Source organism: Dryobates pubescens, chromosome 31 (genome assembly GCF_014839835.1).
Source record: "Dryobates pubescens isolate bDryPub1 chromosome 31, bDryPub1.pri, whole genome shotgun sequence".
In the NCBI taxonomy this organism is placed as follows: Eukaryota; Metazoa; Chordata; class Aves; order Piciformes; family Picidae; genus Dryobates; species Dryobates pubescens.
The window spans coordinates 9,359,019-9,377,414 of record NC_071642.1 but is presented as its reverse complement, the minus strand read 5'-3'; the positions used below and the strand labels follow the sequence as shown (position 1 = coordinate 9,377,414).

At 62.9% G+C, this 18,396-nt stretch overlaps 1 protein-coding gene across 1 annotated transcript; it reads right to left on the bottom strand.

Moving 5' to 3' along the window:
- Nucleotides 1-1,532: 1,532 nt before the first annotated feature.
- RETSAT (retinol saturase) lies at nt 1,533-17,085 on the bottom strand. The gene is made up of 11 exons (XM_054175070.1): nt 16,844-17,085; nt 15,869-16,051; nt 12,162-12,406; nt 10,954-11,155; nt 8,707-8,904; nt 8,111-8,230; nt 4,567-4,705; nt 4,305-4,414; nt 3,363-3,529; nt 2,887-3,046; nt 1,533-1,698 (listed from the first exon to the last, which is right to left on the bottom strand). Exons 1-11 carry the CDS (start codon nt 17,016-17,018, stop codon nt 1,553-1,555), a joined length of 1,845 nt encoding a protein of 614 aa, XP_054031045.1. The 5' UTR covers nt 17,019-17,085; the 3' UTR covers nt 1,533-1,552.
- Between the last annotated feature and the right edge of the window lie 1,311 nt (nt 17,086-18,396).

Here is an 18,396-nt window from a genome sequence, read left to right as displayed (position 1 = left end):
AGGAGCTGCTTCCCTCCTGCTGGGTCACCTCCATGGGCACCTCCTGGGCACCTTGGTGGAAGCTCAGTGGTGGGAGTTAGCTTGGAGTGATTCTCCCAGGGGTCTGGATGGCCACTGCCCAGCCAGCCCCTGCTGGGGCTCCAGCACAACTGCCCAGGGCTGCTTGGGCAGGGCTGGCCATGGGGAGCTGCTGCTGCTGCTGCTCCCCTTGGGACTGCCATGTCCCATGTGGAGCTGCAGGAGTCTGGTAAGCCTTTGGGAGTCTGGTGCAGCTTTAGGAGCCTGATGGAGGTTTAGGAGCCTGGTGAATCATTGGCAGTCTGCTGAAGCTTTGGGAATCTGGTGAAGCCTTAGGAGCCCAGGTGAAGCTTTAAGAGCCTGATGGAGCTTTAGGAGCCCAGGTGAAGCCTTAGGAGCCCAGTGAAGCCTTAGGAGCCCAGGTGAAGCTTTAGGAGCCTGATGGAGCTTTAGGAGCCCAGGTGAAGCCTTAGGAGCCCAGTGAAGCCTTAGGAGCCCAGGTGAAGCTTTAGGAGCCTGATGGAGCTTTAGGAGCCCAGGTGAAGCCTTAGGAGCCCAGGTGAAGCTTTAGGAGCCCAGTGAAGCTTTGGGAGCCTAGGTGAAGCTTTAGGAGCCCAGGTGAAGCTTTAGGAGCCCAGGTGAAGCTTTGGGAGCCCAGGTGAAGCTTTAGGAGCCCAGGTGAAGCTTTGGGAGCCCAGGTGAAGCTTTGGGAGCCCAGGTGAAGCTTTAGGAGCCAAGGTGGAGCTTTGTGAGCCCAGGTGGAGCTTTAGGAGCCCAGGTGAAGCTTTGGGAGCCTGATGGAGCTTTAGGAGCCCAGGTGAAGCTTTAGGAGCCCAGGTGAAGCTTTGGGAGCCCAGGTGAAGCTTTGGGAGCCTGGTGAACTGTTGGCAACTTGGTGAAGCTTTAGGAGCCTGATGGAGCTTTAGGAGCCCAATGGAGCTTCGGGAGCCCAGGTGAAGCTTCGGGAGCCCAGGTGAAGCTTTAGGAGCCTGGTGAACTGTTGGCAACTTGGTGAAGCTTTAGGAGCCTGATGGAGCTTTAGGAGCCTGATGGAGCTTCAGGAGCCCAATGGAGCTTCAGGAGCCCAGGTGAAGCTTTAGGAGCCCAGGTGAAGCATTAGGAGCCCAATGGAGCTTCAGGAGCCCAGGTGAAGCTTTGGGAGCCCAGGTGAAGCTTTGGGAGCCCAGGTGAAGCTTTGGGAGCCCAGATGGAGCTTTGGGAGCCCAGGTGAAGCTTTGGGAGCCCAGGTGAAGCTTTGGGAGCTGCCTTGACTTCCTTCCTGGCTGCTGCTGCTCCCATCAGCTCCTGGAGCTCCTCTTCCCTACCCCAGGAGGAGAGCTTTAGTCCCCCCAACACGTGGCCAGGGATCGGTGCTGGCTGAGGTGCTGCTGGCCGCTGCTGCGGCCCCAGGGGAAGGCAGTGCGAGGCAGGCTGGCTGGGGGGGCATCCTCTGGCTTGGTGCTGCGTGGCAGGCAATGCAGTGGGGGTGCCTGGGGGTGCCTGGGGGTGCCTGGCTGCCCGTGGGGCAGCAGCCTCAGGCCACCTTCTTGGCACTGGAGGCCTGCAGGCTCTTGCTGAGCCTCACCAGGTCCACGTAGAGGTTGCGCTGCAGGACGGCGCTGGCACAGATGACAGCTCCCTGCAGGGCTCCCATGAAGCCACCCAGGCACAGATCCTGCCCTGGAGGAGAGCAGGAGGTGAGGGTGGCCTTGGCCCCGGTGGGCAGCCCCTGTCCTGCAGCCCCAGCTGGCAGCGCTGCTGGACACCACCAACCCAACCGCCCTCCAGCTGCCCCCGCGCCGGCCCTTGGGCTCGTGGAAGCCCTCCTGTGGGAGCCCTTCCTTCTGCAGGCAGGGAAGGTCTCATCCTGCCAGACACAGCAGTGCTGGGCAGAGCTGGGCAGCACAGCTGCCCTTCCCTCCCCCTGCTGGGACCCTGCAGCTCCACAGAGCTGCTGAGGTCGGAAGAGACCTTGGAGCTCAGCAGGGCCAACTGCTCAGCCACAGCTCACAGCACTGCTGCTGAGCCACTGCACCACAGCGCTCAGCACCACAGCCTGGAAGCCCTCCAGCCCTGGGCAGCCTGGGCCAGTGTCTGAGAACCCTTTCTAAGAAGAAACTGTTCCTCATGGCCAGCCTGAACCTTCCCTGAGGCAACCTGAAGCCATTTCCTCTCATCCTTGTTCCTAGGGAGCAGAGCCCAACCCCCACCTGGCTCCAGCCTCCTCTCAGGAGCTGCAGAGAGCAATGAGCTCTCCCTCAGCCTCCTCTGCTCCAGCCTCAACCCCCCCAGCTGCCTCAGCTGCCCCTCCCCAGCCCTGCTCTCCAGACCCTTCCCCAGCTCTGTTGCCCTTCTCTGGCCCTGCTCCAGCCCTCAGAGTCCTTCTGGGACTGAGGAGCACAAATCTGGGCCCAGGATTCCAGCTGTGGCCTCCCCAGTGCTGAGCAGAGAGGCACAGTCCCTGCCCTGCTCCTGCTGCCCACAGCACTGCTGCTCCAGGCCAGGCTGCTGCTGCCCTCCTTGCCCCCCTGGGCACTGCTGCTCATCCCCCCCTGGCCTTCAGTCAGGAGCACCCCCAGCTCCCCCTCCTCTGAGCAGTTCTCAGCCACTCTGCTCCAGGCACTTCCATGTCCTCCAGCAGCTTCCCAAGGCACAGCAGCAGCTCCCCAGCCCTCAGCTCAGGACCCTCCACCCCTCCCCAGCCCTCAGCTCAGGACCCTCCACCCCTCCCCAGCCCTCAGCTCAGGACCCTCCACCCCTCCCCAGCCCTCAGCTCAGGACCCTCCACCCCTCCCCAGCGCTCACTCAGGACCCTCCCCCCCTCCCCAGAGGTGTGCCCATCTGCTGTGGCAGTGCTGGCCTCGGTACCTGTCAGGAAGAGGTTGGGGACAGCTGTCTGTGGGCGGATGGCAGCGATGGCCTCGGCTTGCAGGCGCTCCACGTTGTGGTCAATGCCATAGAACTCACCCCTGGGGCTGCCAATGTAGTGCTGGTTGGTGAGGGGAGTCCCACTGGAGATGTACTCTATCTGCAGGGGGCAAGAGGGCAATGTGGTCTGCAGGGGCAGGTGTGGTGGCCTGGGGGGGTCTCGCTGTGCTCCCCAAAGCTGGCTCTGTGGGGCACAGGCTGAGGTGGGCTCCCTTGCAGACCTCTGGAGGGTGGTGCTGGCCACTTCTGGCCCTGCAGGAGCACCACCCCCACCTTGCACCACGCATGGTGGCAGCAGTGGATTGGGCTGGTGGTGAACCTCAGGTCCAGCAGCCCCAGACCCTGCTCCTACCTTTGCAGCATGGGGCAAGGCAGACAGGAGGCAGGAGAGGAGCTGGTGGCCCCAGGAAGCTCACCCTGTCCTCGATGCGAGGGTAGAGCTTGAAGACAGTACTCATGACACTGTCCAGGAAGCTCTTCTTCAGGTCCTCATAATCATCTCCCCTCTTGTGGACCTGTTTGTCCTTCCACTCCTCAAACCACTCGTACCTGGCGAAGGTCACTATGGCCAAGGTGGATTTGCCTGCAGCAGGACAGGGCCAGGGTGGTTCTTCCCCTTCCCACCCTCAGGCTGCTCCCAGCCCTCCCCATGCAGACAACCAGGATGCTCCCAGCTCTCTCTGCTCCCACATCCCTGCTCCCAGCTCTCTGTGCTCCCACATCCCTGCTCCCAGCTCTCTCTGCTCCCACATCCCTGCTCCCAGCTCTCTGTGCTCCCACATCCCTGTTCCCAGCTCTCTCTGCTCCCACATCCCTGTTCCCAGCTCTCTCTGCTCCCACATCCCTGTTCCCAGCTGTGCTCCCACATCCCTGTTCCCAGCTCTCTCTGCTCCCACATCCCTGTTCCCAGCTCTCTCTGCTCCCACATCCCTGTTCCCAGCTGTGCTCCCACATCCCTGTTCCCAGCTGTGCTCCCACATCCCTGTTCCCAACTGTGCTCCCACATCCCTGTTCCCAGCTCTCTCTGCTCCCACATCCCTGTTCCCAGCTCTCTGTGCTCCCACATCCCTGTTCCCAGCTGTGCTCCCACATCCCTGCTCCCAGCTCTCTCTGCTCCCACATCCCTGCTCCCAGCTGTGCTCCCCCATCCCTGCTCCCAGCTCTCTCTGCTCCCACATCCCTGTTGCCAGCCCTCTGTTCCCCCCTCCCCCATGCTGCAGAGGGCTCTCCAGACGCATCCTGCCCACAGCTCCGCGCAGGGCTGCCGCAGGGGAGAGCCTTTTCATGTGCAGGCTTCAAACGAACCAAAGCCCGTCAGGAGCCGTCGGGAGTGGCTGTGGCCGGGCTGCAGTCATTACCTGGGTGCCTGCTCTCCCAGGTGGGGTCCTTGGCCGAGGGGCAGGTGACGAAGAGCAGAGGGATGCTCCTGGCAGCCTCCTCCCGGGGGGCAGCCAGGTAGCGCTGGGCGCTGCAGGGAGAGGAGCGGCTGGGGCCGGGCGGCGCTGCCGACCCCTCCCTGGCGACCTGCGGGGCCCCAGCGCAGCTCTGCCCCGAGCGGCACCCACCCAGGGCTGTGCTCTGGCGCTTAATGAAGCAGCTGCCAGCCCAACCCCCACCTACATCGCGTCCAGGTCGCTGTCCGGGTACACGAAGTAGTTGGTGGGCTGCAGCCCCAGCTCCTCGGCCGAGCCTCGGACGCCCACGAAGACGGTGAAGCCTCCTGCGCCGTGCACAGCCCTGCCCAGCTGAGCCTGGATCCCTGTGGCACACAGAGGAGGGCTGTGTGTGGCACACAGAGGAGGGCTGTGTGTGCCCCCCCAGCTCTGCAGGAGGGCCTGCTCCTAGCAGGAGCCCCCCTGCTGCCTCCCCCCCGGCTTGCACAACTGGTCTGGCCTGAAAGTCGGCATGAGGCAGCAAGGAGGCTGTAGGGCTGCACCCTCCTGCTGGAGACACTTCTGCCCCACTTATTAAACCCCAGACTTTCCCAGAGGAGTTCCTGCTCTGGGGGCCTTGGGGGCTTGGACACCATGGCTCCACTGCTGGCCACAAAGTTTCCACCTAGTTGTGATCATTCCCACACAAACAGGTTCCTTCCAACCCAGCCCTGCTCCTTCCAACCCAGCCCTGCTCCCTCCAACCCAGCCCTGCTCCCTCCAACCCAACCCTGCTCCCTCCAACCCAGCCCTGCTCCTTCCAACCCAGCCCTGCTCCCTCCAACCCAACCCTGCTCCTTCCAACCCAACCCTGCTCCTTCCAACCCAGCCCTGCTCCCTCCAACCCAGCCCTGCTCCCTCCAACCCAGCCCTGCTCCCTCCAACCCAGCCCTGCTCCTTCCACCCCAACCCTGCTCCTTCCAACCCAGCCCTGCTCCCTCCAACCCAACCCTGCTCCCTCCAACCCAGCCCTGCTCCCTCCAACCCAACCCTGCTCCTTCCAACCCAGCCCTGCTCCTTCCACCCCAACCCTGCTCCTTCCAACACAGCCCTGCTCCCTCCAACCCAGCCCTGCTCCTTCCAACACAGCCCTGCTCCTTCCAACACAGCCCTGCTCCTTCCAACCCAGCCCTGCTCCTTCCACCCCAACCCTGCTCCTTCCAACCCAACCCTGCTCCTTCCAACCCAGCCCTGCTCCCTCCAACCCAGCCCTGCTCCTTCCAACCCAGCCCTGCTCCTTCCAACCCAACCCTGCTCCTTCCAACCCAGCCCTGCTCCTTCCACCCCAACCCTGCTCCTTCCAACACAGCCCTGCTCCTTCCAACACAGCCCTGCTCCTTCCAACACAGCCCTGCTCCTTCCACCCCAACCCTGCTCCTTCCAACACAGCCCTGCTCCCTCCAACCCAACCCTGCTCCTTCCAACCCAGCCCTGCTCCCTCCAACCCAGCCCTGCTCCTTCCAACCCAGCCCTGCTCCCTCCAACCCAGCCCTGCTCCTTCCAACCCAGCCCTGCTCCTTCCAACCCAGCCCTGCTTCCTCCAACCCAACCCTGCTCCTTCCAACCCAACCCTGCTCCTTCCAACCCAACCCTGCTCCCTCCAACCCAGCCCTGCTCCTTCCAACCCAGCCCTGCTTCCTCCAACCCAGCCCTGCTCCTTCCAACCCAGCCCTGCTCCTTCCAACCCAGCCCTGCTCCCTCCAACCCAACCCTGCTCCTTCCAACCCAACCCTGCTCCTTCCAACCCAGCCCTGCTCCCTCCAACCCAACCCTGCTCCTTCCAGCCCTGCCCTGCTCCTTCCAACACAGCCCTGCTCCCTCCAACCCAACCCTGCTCCTTCCAACCCAGCCCTGCTCCCTCCAACCCAGCCCTGCTCCTTCCAACCCAGCCCTGCTCCCTCCAACCCAACCCTGCTCCTTCCAACCCAACCCTGCTCCTTCCAACCCAGCCCTGCTCCTTCCACCCCAACCCTGCTCCTTCCAACACAGCCCTGCTCCTTCCAACACAGCCCTGCTCCTTCCAACACAGCCCTGCTCCTTCCACCCCAACCCTGCTCCTTCCAACACAGCCCTGCTCCTTCCAACACAGCCCTGCTCCTTCCACCCCAACCCTGCTCCCTCCAACCCAACCCTGCTCCTTCCAACCCAGCCCTGCTCCCTCCAACCCAACCCTGCTCCTTCCAACCCAGCCCTGCTCCTTCCAACCCAGCCCTGCTCCTTCCAACACAGCCCTGCTCCTTCCAACACAGCCCTGCTCCTTCCACCCCAACCCTGCTCCCTCCAACCCAACCCTGCTCCCTCCAACCCAGCCCTGCTCCTTCCAACACAGCCCTGCTCCCTCCAACCCAACCCTGCTCCTTCCAACCCAGCCCTGCTCCCTCCAACCCAGCCCTGCTCCTTCCAACCCAGCCCTGCTCCCTCCAACCCAGCCCTGCTCCTTCCAACCCAGCCCTGCTCCTTCCAACCCAGCCCTGCTTCCTCCAACCCAACCCTGCTCCTTCCAACCCAACCCTGCTCCTTCCAACCCAACCCTGCTCCCTCCAACCCAGCCCTGCTCCTTCCAACCCAGCCCTGCTTCCTCCAACCCAGCCCTGCTCCCTCCAACCCAGCCCTGCTCCTTCCAACCCAGCCCTGCTCCTTCCAACCCAGCCCTGCTCCCTCCAACCCAACCCTGCTCCTTCCAACCCAACCCTGCTCCTTCCAACCCAGCCCTGCTCCCTCCAACCCAACCCTGCTCCTTCCAGCCCTGCCCTGCTCCTTCCAACCCAGCCCTGCTCCCTCCAACCCAACCCTGCTCCTTCCAACCCAACCCTGCTCCTTCCAACCCAGCCCTGCTTCCTCCAACCCAACCCTGCTCCTTCCAACCCAGCCCTGCTCCCTCCAACCCAGCCCTGCTCCCTCCAACCCAACCCTGCTCCCTCCAACCCAGCCCTGCTCCTTCCAACCCAGCCCTGCTCCTTCCAACCCAGCCCTGCTCCTTCCAACCCAGCCCTGCTCCTTCCAGCCCTGCCCTGCTCCTTCCAACCCAGCCCTGCTCCCTCCAACCCAACCCTGCTCCTTCCAACCCAGCCCTGCTCCTTCCAACCCAGCCCAATCATTCCTCTTCCAAGGCCACCAGGAGATTTTGCAGTAGCAGCAAAGCCAACATGAAGTGGCCATGGCCCAGGGAGGGGTTAAGGGCCCAGGGCAGCCCAAGGCTGCCATGCTGTACCTGGCAGTGCCCAGGACAGCCCAAGGCTGTCATGCTGTACCTGGCAGTGCCCAGGACAGCCCAAGGCTGCCATGCTGTACCTGGCAGTGCCCAGGGCAGCCCAAGGCTGCCATGCTGTACCTGGCAGTGCCCAGGGCAGCCCAAGGCTGTCATGGTGTACCTGGCAGTGCCCAGGACAGCCCAAGGCTGCCATGCTGTACCTGGCAGTGCCCAGGGCAGCCCAAGGCTGCCATGCTGTACCTGGCAGTGCCCAGGGCAGCCCAAGGCTGTCATGGTGTACCTGGCAGTGCCCAGGACAGCCCAAGGCTGCCATGCTGTACCTGGCAGTGCCCAGGGCAGCCCAAGGCTGCCATGCTGTACCTGGCAGTGCCCAGGACAGCCCAAGGCTGCCATGCTGCACCTGGCAGTGCCCAGGGCAGCCCAAGGCTGCCATGCTGTACCTGGCAGTGCCCAGGGCAGCCCAAGGCTGCCATGCTGTACCTGGCAGTGCCCAGGACAGCCCAAGGCTGCCATGCTGTACCTGGCAGTGCCTGAGCCTCTGCGGGCAGGAGCCGCTCGTAGGTGTTGAAGATGCCAGCATCCGAAATGATCAGAGGAGCAAAGATGTTCACCAGGTCCTGGCCTTTCCTGACACTCACACCTGGAAGGGGATCACAGATCAGAGGAGGTTAGGGGTTGGAAGGGACCTCTGGAGACCATCCAGTCCAACCCCCTGCCAGAGCAGGAGCAGAGAACCCAGCACAGGGCACACAGAGCACATCCAGACAGGGCTGGGAAGGCTCCACAGAAGGAGACTCCACAACCTCTCTGGGCAGCCTGCTCCAGGGCTCTGGGACCCTCCCAGTGCAGAAGTTCCTCCTCATGGTGAGGTGGAGCCTCCTGTGCTGCAGTTCCCATCCCTTGCCCCTTGGCCTGTCCCAGGGTGCAGCTGAGGAAAGATGAGGAGGGGAGGAACAGCTCCAGGCTGTAGATCATGGAATGGGCTGGGAAGGATCTTGAAGACCATCCAGCTCCAAACCCCTGCCGTGGGGGCAGGGGCACCTCCCACCAGAGAAGGTGGCTGGAGGCCTCCCAGTGCCAGAGCAAGCCCAGGGTGTGACCTGTGCCAGCACTCACCACAAGCTCTGCCCTGGGAGTCCAGCAGGATCTTCTCCACCGGTGCCTTCCCCAGCACGTTGCCTCCGCTCCTCCGGATGACAGGGACCAGGTGGAAGGGGATTTCCCCAGCGCCCCCCTTGGGGTACCAGGCACCATCAAGGAAGTGGTTGACCAGGATGCTGTGCATGGTGAAGCTGGCCCTGGAGGGGATCACCCCTGAGGGAGAGACAGGAGCTGGTGCCAAGGCTTGGGGCTCAGCCTGGGGGCCTTAGGATGAGCAACAAACTGAGCCTTGGCTGGATGTGGTGGGGGGAGGAAGGAGGGATGGGGGTGAGAACTGGGGGGGGTCACTGGGTGGGGGTGAGGTCTGAGGGGGCACAGGGTGGGGGTGAGGTCTGAGAGGGCACAGGATGGGGGTGGGATCTGAGGGGGCATTGGATGGGGGTGAGATCTGAGGGGGCACAGGGTGGGGGTGAGATCTGAGGGGGCACAGGATGGGGGTGAGGTCTGAGGGGGCATTGGATGGGGGTGAGATCTGAGGGGGCACAGGGTGGGGGTGAGGTCTGAGGGGGCACAGGATGGGGGCGAGGTCTGAGGGGGCATTGGATGGGGTTGAGGTCTGAGGGGGCACAGGATGGGGGTGAGGTCTGAGGGGGCATTGGATGGGGGTGAGATCTGAGGGGGCACAGGGTGGGGGTGAGATCCGAGGGGGCACAGGATGGGGGTGAGGTCTGAGGGGGCATTGGATGGGGGTGAGGTCTGAGGGGGCGCAGGGTGGGGGTGAGGTCTGAGGGGGCACAGGATGGGGGTGAGGTCTGAGGGGGCATTGGATGGGGGTGAGGTCTGAGGGGGCACAGGGTGGGGGTGAGGTCTGAGGGGGCACTGGATGGGGGTGAGGTCTGAGGGGGCACAGGGTGGGGGTGAGGTCTGAGGGGGCATTGGATGGGGGTGAGGTCTGAGGGGGCACAGGATGGGGGTGAGGTCTGAGGGGGCATTGGATGGGGGTGAGGTCTGAGGGGGCACAGGGTGGGGGTGAGGTCTGAGGGGGCACAGGATGGGGGTGAGGTCTGAGGGGGCATTGGATGGGGTTGAGGTCTGAGGGGGCACAGGGTGGGGGTGAGGTCTGAGGGGGCACTGGCTGTGGGTGAGGAACAGCTCCTGGGTGCCCAGAAGCAGGATGTGGGTGGCCCCTGTGGTTCTTTTGCAACTGAAGCAGCTGAGTCCTTGAGGGTCATGAGGAAGCAGCTGGGGACTGGGGTGGGTGGGAGGAAGGAGAAGGTTTAGGGTGAAGAGGTTAGAGTGAGGCCAGGATGGTGCCAGGGTAGGTTTTAAGGGCAGATGGATGAGAAGGTTGGGGTTGTTCAGCCTGGAGAAGAGGAGACCTCCAGGAGACCTCCTGGTGGCCTTGCAGTGCCTCAAGGGCTGAGCAGGAAGCTGGGGACAGAGTTTAGAGCAGGGCCTGCTGGGACAGGCCAAGGGGGGATGGTTTGGGCTCCAAACCAGATCCAGAGTGGAGAGAAATGTTTGAGTGGGTGGGGAGAGCCTGGCCCAGGCTGCCCAGAGAGCTGGGAGCTGCCCCAAGCCTGGCACCAGCCCAGGTCAGGTTGGTTGGGGCTGTGAACAGCCTGCTCTGGCTGGGGATGTCCCTGCTGGCTGCAGGGTGCTGGTCTGGATGAACTTGAAAGGTTCCTTCCTTTCCAGGGTGTGGAGGGAGAGAGCTGAAGGCAACAGGGCCCTGGAGACAGCCAGCTGCTGGCTTGGGGTCAAGGATGCTGGCAGAGCACTCAGGCACACGACATCCCAGAATACCTGGATCCCAGCATGGAGGGGTGGGAAGGGACCTCTGGAGCTCCCCCAGCCCAAGCCCTGCTCCAGCAGGGCACCCACAGCAGCTTGCCCAGGGGCACAGTGCCCAGGGGGGGTTGGAAGCTCTCCAGAGGAGACTCCACAACCTCTCTGGGCAGCCTGCTCCAGGCCTCCAGCACCCTCACACCAAACTACTTTCTCCTCCTCTCCAGCTGGCATCTCCTGGCTGCCAATCTGTGCCCCTTGCCCCTTGGCCTGGCCCTGGGCACCACTCAGCAGAGTCTGGCCCCAGCCTCTTGCCCCCCACTATGATGACTCCAGAGGTCTCTTCCAGCCTGAACAGCTCAACCCTGAGCAGATCCAACCCCAAAACACAGAAGCAAGAGGGGGGAGGGGCCCTGGAGGGCTTTTAGCACTCCTGAAGGGCTCCTCTCAACCCAGCCCCTGCTGGCTACCTACCGTAGGTGGGGAAGAGGTAGCTGAGGACAGCTCTGAGCTCAGGGTTGGGTGTGAGTCCATCCACCACATCCTTCAGGGTGCGTGGGGCCAGCTGGCAGAAGGAGAAGAGCCAGGGCAGGAGCCCCGAGCAGCACAGCAGCCTGGCCAGAGCCCTGGGCAGCAGCTTCAGGAGGCCAAAGAGCAGCATGCCCCTGTCCACGCCCTGCGGGGGCACCCGGGGCTCAGGACCCCCCGCGGGGGCTGTGCACTACCAGCCCAGCTGCTCCTAGATGCCTTTGGACTTCTAAAGGCACTGCTGGAGCAGCAGAGCTGGCAGCACCTCCCAAGCACCACTTCCCAGGGCGCTGGGGGGGAAGGGAGAGCTGGGGGAGAAGTTTCAGTCTCCGTGGTGCTTTCAAAGAGTAATTAATGCTAATTAGCAGTCTGCTAATAGTGCTTGGGAACCCCTGGAGCATCATCCCACTGTGAGCTCCCAGTACGTGCCAAGAGATCCGTGGGAAGCTGAGAGAAAGCTCCTGGCTCTTCTGGCTGGGCACTGGGGAGGCCACAGCTGGGATCCTGGGCTCAGGGCTGGGCTCTGACTGCCAGAAGGACTCTGAGGGCTGGAGCAGGGCCAGAGAAGGGCAACAGAGCTGGGGAAGGGTCTGGAGAGCAGGGCTGGGGAGGAGCAGCTGAGGCAGCTGGGGGGGTTGAGGCTGGAGCAGAGGAGGCTGAGGGAGAGCTCATTGCTCTCTGCAGCTCCTGAGAGGAGGCTGGAGCCAGGTGGGGGCTGGGCTCTGCTCCCAAGGAACAAGGACAGGACAAGAGGAAATGGCCTCAGGTTGCCCCAGGGGAGGCTCGGGTTGGCCATGAGGAACAACTTCTTCCTCTAAAGGGTCATCAACCCCTGGCCAGGGAGGTGGTGGAGCCCCCACGCCTGGGGGGGTGAGGAGCTCACAGTGGTCTAAGAGCTGCCTGCAGGTAGCTGTCAGCTCCTGGTTGGACTCCATCCCCTTTGGGTCTTCTCCAGCCAGACCATTCTGCACCCCTAGGTCTGTGAGGCACCAGAGGGAGGTTTCAGCCCCGTTTGTGCCTTTGTTCCCAGGGTGGGAGCTGGGGGTTGGTTGTGCAATGCCCTCTCCCTGCCCCCTCCCTGCCCGCGGGGTGCCCTTGGGTGGGGAATTTCCTGTCTGGAGCCTCAGGGCACCAAGCCCATAGTCCCTGCTGACCTTCACCAGCCGCTCGAACTCATCGATTGCCGCTCCCTCCCCGGGAAACTGCTCCTTCAGGGACCGGAAAAATTCCTGATGCCCGGAATGGATGCGGAACGTTCGGGCACCGGCCCCGGGCTCCCCCAGCACCACGGCGTCGTGGGCGGCCGGCAGCCGGCTCCACTCCAGCTGCCCCTCCGTCAGCTGGTCCAGCATCAGGCGAGCCAGAGAGCCCTCCTGCATCTGCCCCACGTAGTGGATCCCTGCCGGAGCCATTTGGGGATCAGCCCGCGAGGATCTGGGGCGAATGGATGGATCCCCCCCTCTGGTCTCCCCACCCCAACGCAGCAGCTCCGTAAAGAGGGGAGAGGGAAATGTGGCACCTGGCTGAGGTGGGAGGGGAGAGGAGCGCTCAGTGCTGCGGGTTAGGGAGTGCTAGGAGCTGGGAATTTGGGGATTGGGAATTCGGGAATTGGGAATTATAAAGGATTTGGTTCGGATTTATGGATCCCCCTCCTCTGCTTTCCCCACCCCCGACCCCGCAGCTCCTTAAAGAGGGGAGAGGGAAATGTGGCACCTGGCTGAGGTGGGAGGGGAGAGGAGCGCTCAGTGCTGCGGGTTGGGGAGTGCTAGGAGCTGGGAATTCGGGGATTGGGAATTGGGGAATTGGGAATTATAAAGGATTTGGATCGGATTTATGGATCCCCCTCCTCTGGTTTCCCCACCCCCGACCCCGCAGCTCCTTAAAGAGGGGGGAGGGAAATGTGGCACCTGGCTGAGGTGGGAGGGGAGAGGAGCGCTCAGTGCTGCGGGTTGGGGAGTGCTAGGAGCTGGGAATTCGGGAACTGGGAATTCGGGAATTGGGAATTCTAAAGGATTTGGATCGGATTTATGGATCCCCCTCCTCTGCTTTCCCCACCCCCGACCCCGCAGCTCCTTAAAGAGGGGAGAGGGAAATGTGGCACCTGGCTGAGGTGGGAGGGGAGAGGAGCGCTCAGTGCTGCGGGTTGGGGAGTGCTTGGAGCCGGGAATTCGGGGATTGGGAATTCGGGAATTGGGAATTCTAAAGGATTTGGATCGGATTTATGGATCCCCCCCCTCCGGTTTCCCCACCCCCGACCCCGCAGCTCCATAAAGAGTTAGGGAGAGGGGAAACTGAGACCTGGCTGAGGTGGGACAGAGGGAGAGTTTGCAGAGGGGAGAGGGAAATGTGGCACCGGGCTGAGGTGGGAGGAGAGAGAAGCACTAAGGAGTGCTAGGGCTAAGGAGTGCTAGGGGTTGGGAATGTGGGAAGCCAGGAATTGGGAATTTTGAGGGTTTGGCTCGAATCTATGGATCCCCCCCTCTGGTTTCCCCACCCCACAGCTCCATAAAGAGGTAGGGAGAGGGGAAACTGAGACCTGGTTGAGGTGGGACAGAAGCAGAGAGACCACTGAGGTGGGTTAGGGAATGCTGGGGATTGGCAATTTGGGAACTAGGGATTTAGGGATTAGGTCGATGGTCTTCCCCCCTCCCCCCCAAATGAGGAATTTTTTGGGATGGGTTTCCAATCTGCATCCCTGAAAATCATTAATCCCAGGGTGGGAGGAGCTGGACTTTGCCTGGCTGGAAGGAGAGGTTCCCCTAGGGTGGCATTGCCAGGATCAGGGAATTTGCAGGGATTGAGCTGGATGTGGGAGCCTGAGAGGATCTCAGCATGGAGCTGTGGAGAGATCTGTGGGAGCTGAGAGGGGCTGTGGGGAATCCTGTGGGAACTGGGCTGGATGCTGGGAAATCCTCTAGGATGTGAGGTGGATCGAGGGGAACCTTCCAGGAGCCCAAAGGGGACAGCTGAGGCTCTGAGGTGGGCTGTGGGGAATCCTGTGGGAATTGGGCTGGACACAGGGAACTCCATTCAGGGGATGTGAGCTGGACTGTGGGGAAACCTGTAGGCTCTGAGCTGGATGGGGGGAATCCTCCACGAGGGGAGTTGGACTGGGGGGGATTCAGAGGAACTCAGGTAGGTGCAGGGAACTGGATAGGCTCTGAGGGGGAGTTGGGGAGAGGTTTGTGGGATCTGAGGTGGATCTGGGGAGAGGTTTGTGGGATCTGAGGTGGATCTGGGGAGAGGTTTGTAGGATCTGAGGTGGATCTGGGGAGAGGTTTGTGGGATCTGAGGTGGATCTGGGGAGAGGTTTGTGGGATCTGAGGTGGATCTGGGGAGAGGTTTGTGGGCTCTGAGGTGGATCTGGGGAGAGGTTTGTGGGCTCTGAGGTGGATCTGGGGAGAGGTTTGTGGGATCTGAGGTGGATCTGGGGAAAGGTTTGTGGGATCTGAGGTGGATCTGGGGAGAGGTTTGTAGGATCTGAGGTGGATCTGGGGAGAGGTTTGTGGGATCTGAGGTGGATCTGGGGAGAGGTTTGTGGGCTCTGAGGTGGATCTGGGGAGAGGTTTGTGGGATCTGAGGTGGATCTGGGGAGAGGTTTGTGGGATCTGAGGTGGATCTGGGGAGAAGTTTGTGGGATCTGAGGTGGATCTGGGGAGAGGTTTGTGGGATCAGAGCTGGAGTTGGGGAATTTGATATTGTTGCAGCTGGATCCAATGGAAATTTATAGGATCTGAGTTGGAGGATTGGGGAATGGATAGGAATTAAGATTGGCTGCAGGGGATTTTACAGGCTCTGAACTGGGTTCTGAGGGAATGTCTGGGATCTGAGATGGATTGTGGGGGATTCTCTGGGATTCCTGCTGGGTGCAGGGAAATGTACAGGACCTGAGGTGGGGAATGTACAGGACCTGAGGTGGGGAATGTATAGGATCTGAGTTAGGGAATGTACAGGATCTGAGGTGGGTGTGGGGGGAATTTATGGGATCTAAAATGGATTGTGGGGAATTTGATGGGATCTGGGCTGGGTTCTGGGGAATCTCCAGGAGTTAAACTGGGCACAGGGAATTTGGTGGGGTCTGAAGCTCATCATGGGGAGTCTGGAGGCTCTGAGGTGGGTGGTGGGGGAGTTTCTGGGATCTGAGCTGGGTCTTGGGGGATTTCACAGGATCTAAACTGGATTGTGGGGAAAATCAGGGGATCTGAGCTGGATTATGGGGAGTTTGGAGGAGGTGAGCTGGGCTGTGGAGGAATTGTTAGGACCTGATCTGGACTGGGGGTGGAATTTGTAGGCTCTGAGCTGGACTGCAGGGAATTTCTCAGGGTTAAACCTGGTCCAGGGAGCTGTGTAGGATCTGAGGGGGATTGTGGGGAATGTGTAGGATCTCCAATGGCTCAGTGGGAATTTGGAGGCTCTAAAAAGGATTGTGGGGGAGATGCAGAGGATCTGAGCTCGGGGCAGGGAATTTTGCAGGATCTGGGCTGGGTTGTGAGGAACTTTATAGGATCTGAGGTGGATTAGGAGGACATCTGTAGGGTCTGAGCTGGACCTGAGCTGGATTATGAAGATATTTATAGGATCAGACCGAGGCTGTGGGGCAGCTTCTAGGATCTGGGCTGGGCTCTGGGGAGTTGGCAGGCTCCGGGTGGCACTGCCAGGCCATGGTGGCAGCAGGAGGCCTTGGGGGCAAGGGCAGGGGCGTGGGTGGCATTGCTCAAGCAGAAGCAGCATTGGGCTGAGCCTGGAGCGGGTGCCAGGGCTGCCCCTGCTGGGTGCCCAGGGGTGGTTTGGGTGTGGTCCCCAGCGCTGGCACCCTTCCCTTTCCCTGTGCCCCAGCCCCAGGGGTGCCAGGGGGGCATACCGGTGTCGAACTCGAAGCCCTTCTCGGTGAAGGTGTGGCAGCAGCCCCCCAGCTTCCCGTGCTGCTCCAGCACCAGCACCTTCCTGCCCACCTTGGCCAGCAGCGTGGCGGCCGCCAGCCCCCCGATGCCGCTGCCGATCACGATGGCGTCCAGCCCCGCGGGCACTTTGTCTGCTGAGAAAGCTGGGGGGGGGAGGAGAGGTGGCACCCTCAGTGCTGGGAGGTGGCACCCCCAGAGTAGGGGCATGGTACCCGGGGAGGGACCCCCCCAAGATTTGATTTGCTGGGGGATGACGCCGCCTCAAAGCAGTGATGCCGCCCGGAGGGGCAATGCCACCTCCCTGTGCGATGTGATGGGGGAGGAGATGCCACCCTGGGAGATGATGCTGACCTGGGGCATGATGCCACCTCCCTGGGCAATGTCAAACCAGGTAGAGATGCCACCCTGGTGGGTGGTGCCACCCAAGGGGAGATGCCACCTGACGGTGCAATGCCACACAGGGGGTAGACGCCGCTCGGGGGGGGCTCAGACTGCCCCAGGGGGTGATGCTGTGCTGAGGGGAGATCCCCAGTGGGGTGATGCCACCATGGGGGAGTTAATGCTGTCCCGTGGGGTGATGCCACCTTGCTGGGTAGTGCCACCCAGGCGGGAGAAGCCGCTTGGACAGGGTCACATTGCCTGGCCACTGCTCTGAGAGGAGGTGGCACCCGGGTGGGTGATGCTGCCCAGGGGGGTGATACCACCTCAGCGGGTGATGTGCAGCAGGAGGAAGTGACACCCTGTGGGTGACACTGTGCCAGGGGTTGACACCACCCGGGGGGGTGGAATGCCGCCTCAGGGGACACCACCACCCTGGGGGGTGAACGCCGTGCAGGGGGGTGATGCCACCCCGAGGGTCGATGCCACCCCCGTCGCAGCGCAGGGATCGGTGCGGGGGGTCCCGCCGGGGAGCGGGGGTCACGGCAGCCCCGTACCTGTCTTGACCACGGTCCTGCGGAAAGCTTTGTCGGTGACGAGCGGGGCGGGCGGGCGGCGGGCATCGGTGGCGAAGGGGCTGGGTCCCCTCCCCGAGTCCAGCAGGACCCGGACGAGAAGGACGAAGACGGAGAGGAGGAGGACGAGGAGGAAGAGCGCTGCGTACAGCCACATGCTGCTGTGCCGTCTGCCGAAGCTGTCCCGCTCCGCCTCGCCGGGAACGGGCGGCACCGGCACGGGAGGGGCGGGGAGGGGGCGGGGAGCTGGCACCGGGCACAGGGAAGAGGATGGAGCCCTGGGAGCTGATACCGGGAGCTGAGACATTGCAATGGGCGCTGGGCGATGGCGCTGGGCACCGTTACCGAGCACTAGGAGTTGACGCTGGGTACTGGGACATGAGACTGAGAGCAGGGACGGAGCACTGGGAGCTAGGAAATAACTCTGGGCACTAGGAGTTGATGGTGGGCACCAGGAGGTGTGACGGAGCACTGGGAGGTGGCACAGGACACTAGAAGATGACACTGGGTGCTGGCACCGAGGGAGCTCAGGCGGGACTAGGAGAGACCGGCGGCGAGAAGCTGGTGCGAGCGGCCAGAAGCTGACAGTGGGAGCCGGTAGAGGGAGCTGGGAGTTGGTGGTGGGGACTAGGAGGTGGTATGGAGCACTTGGAACTGGCACTGGGCACTGTGAGATGCCACTTTGTGCCGGGAGATGACACTGGGCACTCGTACGGTGGGCACTGGGAGCTCTGAGAGATGACACTGGGAGCTGGTATGGAGCACTGGGAGCTGGCACCGGCAGGGCTCGGCGGAGGAGAGCCTGGGGACTAGGAGCTGGCATCGAACACTGGGAGAGGACAGGAGGAGCTGGTACGGAGCCCTGAGAGTTGATGGTGGGCACTGGGAGGTGGTATGGAGCACTGGGGATTGGCATAGGGTACTGGGAATTACTGATGAGCACTGGGAGCTCGTATGGAGCGCTGGGAGCACTGGAAGCCAGCAGCTGACGCTAGGAGGTGGTACAGAGCGCTGGAGGCTGGCATCGGGTACTGATAGGCACTGGGAGCTCGTGTGGGGCACTGCGAGGTCGAGAGGGGCACTGGGAGCTCGTGTGGGGCACTGGGAGCTCGTGTGGGGCACTGGGAGGTCGAGAGGGGCACTGGGCTCTCGTGTGGGGCACTGGGAGCTGGGAACCGGCCCTGGTGCAGTTGCGCCCCCGGACGGTCGCGTTCCCTGCGGTTTGTCCCTCCCGCGGCGCCGTCGGCCGCGCTCCTCCCTCCGCCCCCCCCCGCGCGATGCCCGCCGGGAGCTGCGGCCCGCGCGTGAGCGGGAGGCTCCCAGCATGCCCTGCGCGCGAGCGGGCCGCCGCCGCTTCCGGTGGGCGCGCGGCAGGATGGTCGGCGGCCGGGAGCAGGGCCCGGGGGCCTGCGGGAGCCGGCTCACGGCAGAGGCCTGAGGCTTCCTCTGGGCCGCCGGGGCGGTCTCCGGCCCCCGGGCCCCTCCCGAGCCCTCGCTGCGGCTCCCGCCGGGCGGGGGTGGCCGCCTGCCTTCCT

What these genes read in the sequence shown, in the direction of transcription:
- RETSAT (XM_054175070.1), bottom strand. Translation starts at nt 17,018, where the DNA reads ATGTGGCTGTACGCAGCGCTCTTCCTCCTCGTCCTCCTCCTCTCCGTC. An exon ending in AGTTCGAGCGGCTGGTGAAG is followed by an intron (nt 11,156 to 12,161) that starts GTCAGCAGGGAC and finishes GTGCCCCCGCAG; the next exon opens with GGCGTGGACAGGGGCATGCT. An exon ending in ACCCTCGCATCGAGGACAGG is followed by an intron (nt 3,047 to 3,362) that starts GTGAGCTTCCTG and finishes TGCCCCCTGCAG; the next exon opens with ATAGAGTACATCTCCAGTGG.